The 12,994-nt window shown below is 35.4% G+C and overlaps 1 protein-coding gene across 2 annotated transcripts in view; it reads right to left on the reverse strand.

Annotated features, from left to right (window-relative positions):
• HECW2 (HECT, C2 and WW domain containing E3 ubiquitin protein ligase 2) overlaps positions 1-12,994 on the reverse strand; it is a 164,018-nt gene that overhangs the window by 32,411 nt on the left and 118,613 nt on the right. For both annotated transcript variants that reach the window (XM_034429840.3, XM_087882131.1), the window contains 4 exons: positions 11,202-11,304; positions 6,276-6,372; positions 5,435-5,518; positions 2,830-2,939 (listed from right to left, as the gene is read on the reverse strand). In XM_034429840.3, coding sequence (XP_034285731.2) covers positions 2,830-2,939; positions 5,435-5,518; positions 6,276-6,372; positions 11,202-11,304 — 394 coding nt within the window. The remainder of the gene's footprint in view (positions 1-2,829; positions 2,940-5,434; positions 5,519-6,275; positions 6,373-11,201; positions 11,305-12,994) is intronic.

Here is a 12,994-nt window from a genome sequence, read left to right on the forward strand (position 1 = left end):
GTTAATTGCTGCATTTTGGTAACTATGACAGAGTTAGCAGTATGATATCTACATCAGTGATGTCATTTTGACAATCAGGGAAGTAGGCAAATATAATTTCATTACCAATCTTTGTTCCTGCCAGAAGGAAGGTCATTAACCAGTCAGCTATGGAATTCTACAATGTATATCCTGAAGGATTTAATTTATGCTTCTTTCTCATTTTTCCCCATAGCAAAAGCTACTTAGAAGAGAATTCAGAACTGCACCAATATTAAGAGTTGACTATGTTGATAAAAGTAATGACTCCATCATAGAAACAGCTATTGATTCATTTTAGAAAGTATCACTTGATTGGAGTTGAAATTGCCCAGACTTTCGTTTGTACTTGATATTGTTCACACACACAGATTAGTTCCAAAAATATCATTTTGAAAGTCCCTCAGAACCGAAGTATGTCACCAGGCCTGGGGGGGTCCCAGGGAACTGGAGACATTCTTAGCTTCATTCTGATTGATATTTTTACTCTCTATGTGTGGTTTATATATTTTAAACATTTGATAGTTCTTCATTTTTATATTCTGCTGTAATTAATAAATGTGATGAATAAATGAATAAAGAAACAAATGATACCCGATTGCATATCTATACTTGAACACAGAGAGACACAAAATTCCTACGTTCATCTTATGTTGAAGAAAATATCACCTTCAGATATTGAATGTGAAAGAAACTAATTTGAGGACATTATTTGTTTGACCAGGAATTTGTCACAAAAAGTTATGCCGAACTAACCTAATTTCTTTCCTTCTTTCTTTCTTTTCTTTTCTTTCTTTCTTTCTTTCTTTCTTTCTTTCTTTCTTTCTTTCTTTCTTTCTTTCTTTCTTTCTTTCTTTCTTTCTTTCTTTCTTTCTTTCTTTCTTTCTTTCTTTCTCTCTCTCTCTCTCTCTCTCTCTCTCTCTCTCTTTCTTTCTCAGAGTTAATGGCTTAACAGAGTGCACTGAGTGAGGGGTTGGACTAAATGAGCTACCTTGGAGACAATATCAGAATACAAGATTATCAGGTCCTGCTGATGTTGCCAAATTCAGTCACTTAAAATAAAGCCTTTTGGTTATATTAATAATTGAGAAATTCTGTCTATTATTGATTATTATGCTAAAGAAACTTATTTTTCTATCTTTTCCTTATCCAGAAAGGAAAAGAGAAAGCAGATTTCTCCTTTCATTCTTTCCACTTTACATTTTATTAATGATTTCCCAAAGCCTGAAGTGAAATCTTGATTTTGTTTTCTTTTAATTTGCTAATTTCCCCAAGTACATGGCTTCCCCCCCCGAAAATAAGGATTCCTGCTTGACTAAGCAACTCACCCCTCCTCTTTTTCTCTTTAACCCCTTTCTTTTTATTCCAAAGGTACTCAGCTCTCTCATCTCCTTCAAACCAGTAGACAAGGAGACGTAACTCCTTTTTCTCATGAACTCCACCTCTGTAAAACTGAAATACTTTTGATAAATGCATTTATAACATATATTTGCTACTTTGTAGAATGACTGCAATTATATATTTTAATTGTTTACTTTTATTGGCATTATTCAGGACCTATTTAAATTCTTAGTTTGAGAACTGACTTGGGAAGATTCATTTTACATTAGATGAAATGCTCCTAAATTATCTTTTCAGCACATGACAAATTCTTACGACAAATCAGCTGGCACTGTCAAGAATTTCCTGGGCAATTAAAGCAATTATTTCCATCGTAAAAATAACAAAAGAATGGAGCTGTTATTAAAATAAATTACCCATATTATATACGTCTCTCTTTCTCTCATTATAAGTACTTCATGCACATGCTTTTGCATGCTGATAAGTTAGCATTTTATAAATAATCAAGTAATTTTATGGTTATTTGTGTAATCTAAATTGGAGCATCACACTGTTTGACTGGGAAAAGAGCTCTGTGATGAACTTCTTTCCTTTATGAAGTGAATCAAGAGATTAATTAATCATTCATATTAAAACACACAAACAATTTCAATTGTGTAACAAGTCATAGGTAATTAGCAGAAGGTGCTGAGAGGTTTTTTCCCCCAGAAAAATAAAATAAATTGTATTTAGCTGCATAAAGCTCCAATATAAATTATCAAATTTTTAATAAAATGATCCTTATCAAGTTAATATATAACTTCATTCAAGAAATTATGTTAGACTGAAAACTGTTTGTTAAAATTAGCATTATTGATATTTCCAGAAAAAGCATAGGCACATAAATATTTAAAAATGAATGAATTCTATTCCATATTTTAGTGCTTTCTTATTGTATAAAGATTTCTAATACAGCATCCTTAGGAAATGATGCCTAAGAAATCATCCTTAAGGGGTGACATGTATACGTACATGGGTATGCATCAGACAGAATGTCAAAATCTATTTTACAAAGCCTAATAATTTAATTAAATTATGCCTCAATGTGTTCTTTTGGACTGTTCTTATCCCAGGATATCATCTTCCACTGATGGAAGAAGATACCCCAGTCACTGTTTAAATTCTTCCTCTGTGTACAAAAAAGATCTAAAAATAGTTAATGTTAAGTTCTCCCTTAATTTTTTTTTGTAATATTAGTGGCAGAAAAACTGCTACTTCCACAATGTAGAATATGTTTTCTTCATTCTTCAAAACCATCTTTCTGAGAAATGTTATGTAAATGTCTGAAGTAAACAGCAAAGAATTCATTTAATCTTAAAATCAAAACATTCATCTCCTGCATTTCATAAGGAAGGCCATGAAACCACGCAAGAAGAAACCTTACCTGGTTCACCATCTAAAAACACTAAAAGCAGTTGCGATAGAGCTTACCTGGAGAGTTCTGAGGAGAAGACACAGGGGACCCACGTGGTGACTGGCAATAACTGGGATGAAGTAAGGCATGTGGTGGTACATATGACATAATTTCCTCTTCAAATAAACTAAGCAGAAAGTAAGCAAAAATAAAGCAGGTATGCAAATTGATTTGGCTATGCCACATGTGATATTTTGTAGGAATATTATATATTCCTATATGCACCAAACAACACCATGTTGATTTCTTTGAAAGACTGCACATTTGCATCTGAAAATGTCAAAAGCTACAAGTGAAAAAAATTAAAAGGTTTAAGCGTAACTTCCCTGTTCCAAGTGTTTCCACTGGAAATATCTTTATTTGTTCTAAAGTGCTATCAGGTTGCCACTGTCTATATAGCTGCATGCAATATGAATGACTGACCTAAAGCATTTATGCTTTACTGCTCAGACCACACACACAAATAATTCTGTGTGTCCCACCAGAAATATGTAATGCCAACAGCTAACTTTGCTTTTTGTGCAGAATTGTAAAATAAGTTGCAATGTAGTAGGCCTCCACATTATATTTTAGGAAAAGGTAAAGGAGACTTCTTTAAATATACTTTTTTCTCTAGGCTTTTTTAGAATTTATTTCAAGATTTAGTTTTAATGTTTTATAATTTTAAAGGTTTGTATAATTTTATTTGTTACGTTTATTCACTGATAAGTCACTTGCAGCTGTTAAAATGAACAGTATGTGCACTCATTAGGAAGTAAATAAAATTAAATTATGCCATTTTTTAAATATGGAACCCACAAGCAATGTTTTATGTATCTTTCCCCTTCTGTGCTAAATGCATGTAGCTTTCAGCCCAGTAAATGTCTTCCATATGTCTTCTTAAGGGAGGGTGAAGGTGAGGAAAATAACCCAGTCCTAAAAAGCAAGGCTCTCTCTTACTTTGCATGTAGCACAAGTCCCCCCACCCCCTTTTGCTAAGTAAAGCACTACTCCTTTGATTGCTTACTGCAAATGTTTTCCAATGGAACTGAACATTCCAATGAAACTGTTTCTATCTTGCAAGATTTTCCAAATGCTTTACTTCAGATGCATTTCTAATGTGAAATATGGCATTCAGACTTTGTTGCTTGGATGCTAAATTGCTAAACTGCTTTGAATGGAAGGCCATTCTCATTCACGGAAAGTCTTTGATCCAGCTGAGGCATCTGTTGGGAGAAAACTATTTTGTCCACTTTTCCCCAAGAGTGCCCTGAACTGGAGCTATAATCTTACAGTAGCAATTTCAAAATACTTTGGAGCAGATGGGAGAGCATAAGGCTGCAGAAAAGAAAGGAAACAGTGAAAACCACCAAACTGCTTTCTTTAGCCAGTGGAAATGTGTCGTGAATGGAGTTCTCACAGGTTCCCAGATTGTCACTTTGTTTAATGTTAATAAAAACAATGGGCTATTATGGCAGAACGTAAACAAAAGATTTTGAGAGGCATTGCCTTCTTTCCACGAGACAAATTGTTTTACAATTTAGCCTGAAGGTAAATAGTTAATGAAGTAGGGGAGAATATATTTTCTCCATTTGCAAATACATGTAGAAATAAAGGAACACTGCACAGGTTCAAAAATAATTGATATTTTAAAAAATGTTGATCATAGTATTTTTTTAAAGATGTAAAACACTTTGAGTGATCTATTAAAACAGTCCTGGTTTGTCTTGATAATATATTATTCATAAGCCTTCAAGATAGTATGTTAAAATAGTACAATTAATGCTTCTGACATAATCATCCTTCAGAGCCATAAAAATGACAGGTCCATTGAGGAATGTGTTTCCTGACAGATGAATATTCCCAGAATTGCTATAAAAAGAATAACTTTCAAAACAAAGCAAATGTCTTGTTGAAATGAACTTAGGAAAAAAAATTCTAAAGAACAGTATTATGCAAGCGTTTGAATACAAGCAACACACTGTGTTATGGCATGAAAGTTCTGCAAGGGCACCCCCGCAATATATCAGAGGCAACATTACACAGTGGGTGTGTTTTCATGGCAGAGTAAGTCTAAAACCCTGAGAGTTATGAATGAGCAAGTGTGCTCGGATATGCTCCAGCTTGGCTCCAATTAATATGCAAGGCAGAAAAGGTCCCTGTTGCTCAAAGCAGCATCTACACATCACTCCTCTCCTTTTTTAAAAAGCATAAATTACAAATGGTAACAATATGCTACAAGTTAAAACACACATAGAAGAGCTGCAGGGCAGAAAAACATGTAGACCAGCGATGTAATACCCCAGTTGATAATACTGTATACTACACAGAGTGAGGGAAGGTGTGGTGGGGGAGGCTCCGGTAAAGTGTCAGTCTGAGAAAAATGAATGGACTACAGAAATGATACTAACACCTTAGGGGATTGGGGATACATTCTATCTGAGCCCTCTGATGCATAATGAGAACCATACAAATATAGAAATGCTCTATACAAAATCCCATCACAAAATCCCATAATTATGCATGAAAGAATAAACTAAGATTTGATCAAATGGACACATGACAATGATCAAAGTGTAAAAATTTGCTAAAGTAAATGCATTACTGCAGACAGATACTCAGTCTGCAGTAAATATCCATTACCTTAATAACATAACAAGATCTGCATCACTGGATAACCGCACTAGCCCTGGTGTTCCTTCAGTCCGAATAAACTGGATCTTCTCCCTGTTTGTATCAAGCACTAATGTATGTCAAGGCAATAAATCAAACTCCTGGGACATATCAAACAGGCCTCTAAATTATTTTAGGCACATTTTTATTCATTACACCATGCCCCCGCAAAAGAAGAATTCTTCAGCAAGCTCCCCTCTGTTAAAACCAGTGACCCTCATTAATAGCAATAACAATAGCATTTACACTTATATACCACTTTGCAGTGCTTTACAGCCCTCTCTAAGCAGTTTACAGAGTCAGCAAATTGCCCCCAACAATTTTACCCGCCTCAGAAGGTCAACCTTCTTCTGAGTCAACCTTGAGCTGGTTAGAATTGAACCGCCGCTGACAGTCAGCAGAAATAGCTTGCCACTGTGCCACCACGGCTCATTAATACTTTCTAAATACTGTTATTTTCTCTTGGCCTAACTTTTCTACTCAAATGGCTTCAAGTACCTTATCAATGAAAATAAGTAATTCATGGTAATGCTAAATATTCCCCGAATAAATGAATTCCAAGGAGTAGTACAAGCTCTAGAGAAAGACGTTATTCTAAAAGTGAACCATTAAAAATATATACGTTCTCCTCATCCTAACAACATAAGAGAATCCTATTAGTTTCCTAAAAGGGTATGAACTAAGACACAAAGATATATTTTCTCTATGCTGCACTGTTTTTTTTAAGGAGAATGTGAACTTGTTATATTTTGCTTAGGCCTTAAAATCAAAACATCTCTGGTAAGAAAAAAAAAGTCATTATTCTGCTCACCTGAGTGAATGATTTCTTGTGAGATCTGGCTGTCGCTCTTGGAGAATTTCAAAGATATTGGGTTGCCGCAGAAATGCAACAATCTTGTCATTGTAAGCTGAAAATTCAATAAAGAGTACATGTTGAAAACCTCTGCTTAAAAACAATAGTCATTTTTCTTCAGGAAACATAGGTACAGGTTTTACCCTTTAGAAATTGATGTTTTTCTAGAAGAAGGGATCTTTATTAAGGATGAAAAGAGATATTAAAAATGTATACAGCTATTTATGTGGTGCCTATCAAAACATGTTAAGCCAGTGTGTTTTTTTCTTGGGCTTGTACACCTGTTATGTTGCAGTGATACTGCAAACCAGTGGAGATCCCAATCCTATCCTAGATGCCCTCTAGATCTTCATACTTTGGTCCTATCCCATTTGGCAGAGCCACCACCCTTTACAAGGTACCTTATATGGCACTTATTTCTTTAACCCAGTATGAAGGAAAAAATAATCCTTCTGTCACAGCCTGAGCTGCCTTTCTGGCAATTAAAAAGTCAAAATGAAAAAACTGAAATAATTTTGACAGTGTCATCACCTGCCAAGTAACATAAAAGCATAGCATTGCTATAATATTTAGCCCTCCTTCGATTCCTTGGGAAATAAATTAATCGCATAGGAGCTAAAAAAAAATCCAACTCTATTATTAAAAAAGAAACAGACTTGTCCAGATCACAGTAATATAAGAGCTTACAAATTAATTTAAAATGAAAAAAAATGAAAAAAAAACCATAATACATGAGCATGGAATCTAATACCTAGTTTTATGCCAGGATTTAGTTTAAAGATCTGTAACAAGTACTAATCATTTCTTGCAAAGAACCTATCTTCTTACTTGGGTTTGTTGTTGTTGTTGTTGTTAATTTTATCTGGAATATATTTTAATATAACTTAAAAAACATTATTCAGTGTCCTACAAACTGGAATGACAGAGAACGGATTATGACTTTTTTTCTGTGTGACAAAAATTAAGTACTTTTAGGGTGCCATTGTATTCTCTATAAAACTTGTCTTCTCAAAACTAAATATAATCAATTCTCTGAATTTGACTCACAGTGGAATTAGTTTCCATTAATTTTCAACTGTCTCATTATTTTCATTGCCCACCAAATTAAAACAGCATTCTGATTTGCTCAAGTCCAATCAATGCAGAATCAATTGTGTCTACATACTTATTGATTTGATTTCTCTTTCCTAAGTGAAGAGTTTATATTTGAGTTTCTTAAATTATATTATTATTTTTCCGCCATTTTGTTAATCCCATCAATATAATTTTGAAGTTATTTAAATCTTCTAGGATACCCTGTTTCCCCCAAAATAAGACATCCCCTGATAATAAGCCCAATCTGGCTTTTGAGTGCATGGCAATAAGGCCAAGCACTTATTTCAGGGTTCAAAAAAATATAAGACAAGGTCTTATTTTCGAGGAAACACAGTAGTAGCTATTCAAGTACAGATAGTCCTTGCTTAATGTCACGAATTGGGACCAGTAATACTGTCATTGAGAAAAGCAGTCATTTAGTGATTACCCTGCTTAGTTACAGCGGTTCTGGCAATCCCAGTTGTGGCAAATCATCTATGGTCTTTAAGCAAGACATCACATGATCACGGCTTGTGACCACCCATTCTCTTCCCCTCATTATTAAAGCCATTAATAAAAATATTGCAAATTAGATTATACATTCTAAATATTATTCTGATGAAAAGGCACGGTCCTTGAATTTTAAACAGAGTCGCCTATTGCAAGCATTACCATATGCAGCACTGAAGAAATGGGCAGCAACAGAAGTTTAAATCAGTAGTGATTGTCAAGAAACTAGTGCTGCTGAACAAACATCTAGCCATTCCATCAGATTAATTAGCTGTGGGTGTCTTCCCACAATGTGACAGCTGCTGAACTCAATGAATTAACTTCTGTACTTGAAAGTCATGAATCACCAGTCCTGAAGCCAATAGGTTTTGTCATGTGTAAGGAAGCATCAAATATACAAACAGTTGCCAAAGTAACTTAGCTCATTCAAAACGAATTTGATAGTTAAATAAATGATACTGTATGAAAAATAAGAAACCTATTTTAAGTAGTTTTTTGAATAAAACATATATAATAGCATATTTATAAAGTTTCCATTATTACTGCAAGATTCTCTAATTTAGCAATATGGCTAAATTAAAGTAATACTGAGAAATGAAACATATACATCTGTTAATTAACACATCAAGCAAATATCAATTACTATTTGTAATATATTTGTGTGTTTTTTTAAAAAAAACATTCATATTTTAAAGCAAGGGACACCCTCTAAACTCATTGGAATGAAGAGGTACATACAGAGCTTTGTGCAAACAATGGTATCTATTCCAAAAATTCTGTTACTGAAATCAGTTATCTACGGAGATGCTGAGTTCTCTCCCACCAGATGTCGTCAAGGAAATTGGATAGCCTTTGTTGGAGATGCTTTAATTTGGATTACAGTACTGTTACACTGAGAAGAGAATTGTACCCTTCTAAGATTCCTTGGAGTAGCCCCAATACTCTAAAACTGTGTGATTCATCGCTTCAGTGGGATTTGCTTTGCTTTGTTTTGCTTTTTTGTCCCTTCAAGTTATTGCTAACTCCAGGCAACTGCCTGGATTAATCCCTACTGTCTTCTTAGCAAAGTGGCTTGCCATTGCCTGCTTCCCAGGGTTGAGAGAGAGTGACTGGCCCAAGATTACCTAGTTGGCTTTGTGCCTCAGGCAGAACTAAAACTCAGTCTTCCAGTTTCCAGCCTGTGGTGCTTTAACCACCACACGAACTGACTCTCATTTACAGTGGGTATTGTGGCATACAAATAATGATCAGATGCTGCTAGGATGGGACAACTCTGAACAGAAACAAGAATCACTAGTAATAACTGCTTGCTAAATTATTGCCAAAAGCACTGACTTCTTTTCCTGTTCCCCTTTCTTCATAAAATTGAAAAAAGGCACAATGACATAATCACAGTAAGAATTTCTGTATTAACACAAGCAAAAACCAATGAAGTGGTATAGCGGTAGAGAAACGTATAGCTCAAATATGTAAAATCAGTGTCCTGCCTTGCTAAATATTATGTCTAACTTCCTTTTAAATTAGACACAATATACACTATCAGTCTCTGATAATTCAGGAAAAAAACATTTCAGAGAAACATTTTGCTAAAGTTTGCTAAATCCATATTTGAATCAGCTTACACCTTAGAGCAGGCCTGTCAAACTGGCGCCCATGGGCCAGATACATCATGCGCAGGCCACGCTGACCCTAGCTCCACAAAAGCATTAACGTCACGAGACATCACAATCTGGCCCATGACGCAATCGAGTTTGACACCCGTAGCTTAGAGGGTGCATTCCTAGATGTTCAACTACAGGTAGTCCTCGACTTACAACCACAATTGCGCTCAAAATTTATATTGCTAAGCGAGACACTTGTTAAGTGAGTTTTGCCTCATTTTATGACCTTTCTTGACACAGTTGTTGTCAATCATTGCAGTTGTTAAATTAGTCACACGGCTGTTAAGTGAATCTGGCTTCCCCATTGACTTTGCTTGTCAGAAAGTCGCAAAAGATGATCATATGATCCTGGGACACTGCAACCATCATAAATGTGAGTTAGTTGTCAAGCATCTGAATTTTGGGGATGCTGCAAAGGTCATAAGTGAAAAATGGTCATCATAAATGTGAGTCATTTGCCAACTGTCTGAAATTTGATCACGTGACCATGGGGTTGCTATAACGGTCATAAGTGCGAAAAATGGTCATGTCACTTTTTTCTGTGATGTTGTAACTTTGAACGGTTACTAAATAAATTATTTTAAATCAAGGACTACCTGTAAAAGGTTCAAAGGGGTTCAAAATAGAAGTCTAAACTGCTTTTCATATTGACCCATCACCAATAATTCAAAGTATTTGAAATAACCAGCTTTTCTTTAAAAAAACAACAACACCTGTTTTATCAAGCAACTGCATCCTGAGTTGCCTACTTATAGAATCAATCAAAATACCTGATTTAAAAAAATAGGCTACTCACAGGTTTTTTTTATTGTGAAAAATAAAGAAAAATAAAGAAAATAAAGAGCCTTATTTTCATTTTTTTAAATCCATGCATTAAAAATAACTATGAAAGCTTTCCTCTTTCAGAACTCTCATCTCATTTGTATGGCTCCAAATTATCACCTTGATTAACCAAACTTCCATACCTTTGTCTAAGGGGTTCTATATAGAGTTTAAGAAGTGGAAATGTTAGTGATCTCATTTTAAAATGTCCAACTAATGGCAAAAGCTGGTTTGTGTTTGGATGTCCTGCAAAATGCTGGATACCTGGCAACTGGGAAGCATGTGAGATAGGGTTTGTTTGGCAAACTAAGAAGTAATAATGTGGAAAACAAGCCAATAATATGCTTCAATTATGGTCACCAGCAAGAGACTCCTAAGTTTCAGTTTTATTACAAGAATAACCTTTTTAGTGTTATTATTCACATTATGACATTTGATACCTAACGTTTCCCCCAGGCAAACATGAACTTGGAAATATTTCACCTGAAGTCTTTAAAAAACCCTTTATTTAAGACTAGCGATGCATGTTAAACACGTACAGCCAGTCCCATGTCAAGAACAAGTATCGTTCCTAAATCTGTTTTTAACATGAAATTAATAGGCAGTCCATTTGTAAGTTCTCGTTGCCCATCAATAAGAGATTCTTGACCTGGGGACTGCCTGTATTTATTTCTAGTTATTGTTTTTATTGTTAGGAAGCATCTAAAAGTTTTCTTTTTGAGCAATACAAGAGAACTTGTAGAAACAACCTTATGCTTTGAAACAATAACATAAAAAGCAAAGACTGCATTTCAAGTGGCTCCAAATGAAGACATACCCACTGGCACCATGTCCTGGTATTGAGCCCTGCTGACCGCACTGAATGTACTTGATGGCCTTGGCAAGACTGGAGGTCCTGAATGGCGTGAGTCTTCTCCCACCTGAAAAATAAAACCAAAGATATTTTAGTGTGCAGAAGTCCTTCTTACCATCCTATATATTTTATATACTATTTATTTGAGAATTTTTGCCCTGTCCTTCCTTAAAACGTTACTGAGCATAGAAACTTTTATTTGCTAAGCAAATTGAATGTTTGACAAAAGAAAAGGTTTTATTAGATGGCAGAAAATTAAAAATGAATCCCAATGATTTCTGTGAAGCAAAGGGTTTCTCAATCTTAGAAGACCTTCTCTCTTTTCTCAGCTGAATTTCCACCATATCTAGAACAGAAACCCAAACCTTTTTTTCCTGTTTTTCCCAAGCTGATAATACCGACTTTCATGTAAACTAGGAGGCACCAGTTAAAATTCAAATAGTTTTCAGACAAACAACCAGAGAAAAATAGATAATTTTTTTAATCTGCAGTCTTAATATTTCTATTCTGAAGAACAACGTGGCTCTTCCATGTTATAATGCTTCTAATTATCAATGTCTTATAATGTTTTTAACTGTATATGTAACTGTAAACTGCCCAGAGTTACCCTGTGGTAAGATGGACAGGCAATAAAAATTTAAAAAAAATAAATATAAAAACTATCTGATGTTACTGATGAGTTCATTCAATGAATACAAATCAGGAAGTATATTTTAAATTTTCTAAAAGATTTAGATTTCCTATGATATAATGATAGCAAGAAGAGGAATTGTATTTTTAAATATATTATGTAAACAAAACCCTTATGAAGTCCTAGCAATTGTAGGAGCATGCACAGGAGCTGAATAGGGAGATAAAGGTAAAGGAATCCCTGCAGATTTAGTCCGCTACTCATTGCTGAATATAGGGCAGCGATCTCCAACTTTTCCAGCTTTGTGGACTGGTGGACGGCGGATGGTTCCACATGAACAGCAGGCAAGGGCATTTGTGCAACTCCATTTGCACAAGTGGCGGGCACAAATGGAGCTGTGCACGGGCATGCACACTTGCCCACCACTTCCACTGCCCAGTTCTCAACAGGCAGTTGGTAGTGTGCCCCAGTCTGGGGTTTGGGGACCCCTGCTATAGGGGAGGTACTCATCTTTATTTCTAGCTGTTGAGCCAGCACTGTCTAAAGACATTTCTATAGTCATGTAGCCTGAACTATGTCATGGAGTGTTGTTACCCTCCCACCAACGTGATACCTATTTATCTACTTGCATTTGCATGCTTTTGAACTGCTAGATTGGCAGGAGCTGAGGTGAGAACAAAATCTCTCAGTCACACAAAGCTTGGGTCTGGAGCCTGGCTGTCAGCTTTCTAGCCGACAAGCCCAGCATTTTAACTGCTGAGACACTACTGCTGGATGGGAAGAAGTCCTTTAAAATATTCCAGCACCTAAAGCTTCTAAAAGCACCAGTGTGAGTTTCCTTTGAGATGCAAATATAAAGCAATAAAAGAGAGAAGGCTTAAGGCATGGAGAGAAAGGTTTGCAATTCCCTTTCAGCCAATTGTCAATTTCCTGTGGATAATATTGGATAAAATTGGACTGAGGGTTACTGTAGTATTCTATTTGCCAAATCTCAGTGTGGCTGGTATGAAATCTCATATTTCATCCCTGTGAAAATACGAAAGGCTCCAAGATTAACCTGCCTTTAAGTAAGGAGATAAATTCATCACTGCTGTGTTTGAAGGTTTGGGATATTTTATTGAAACAT

The sequence above is a fragment of the Pantherophis guttatus genome, chromosome 1, assembly GCF_059756535.1.
Source record: "Pantherophis guttatus breed Tessera chromosome 1, ASM5975653v1, whole genome shotgun sequence".
NCBI classification, from domain to species: domain Eukaryota; kingdom Metazoa; phylum Chordata; class Lepidosauria; order Squamata; family Colubridae; genus Pantherophis; species Pantherophis guttatus.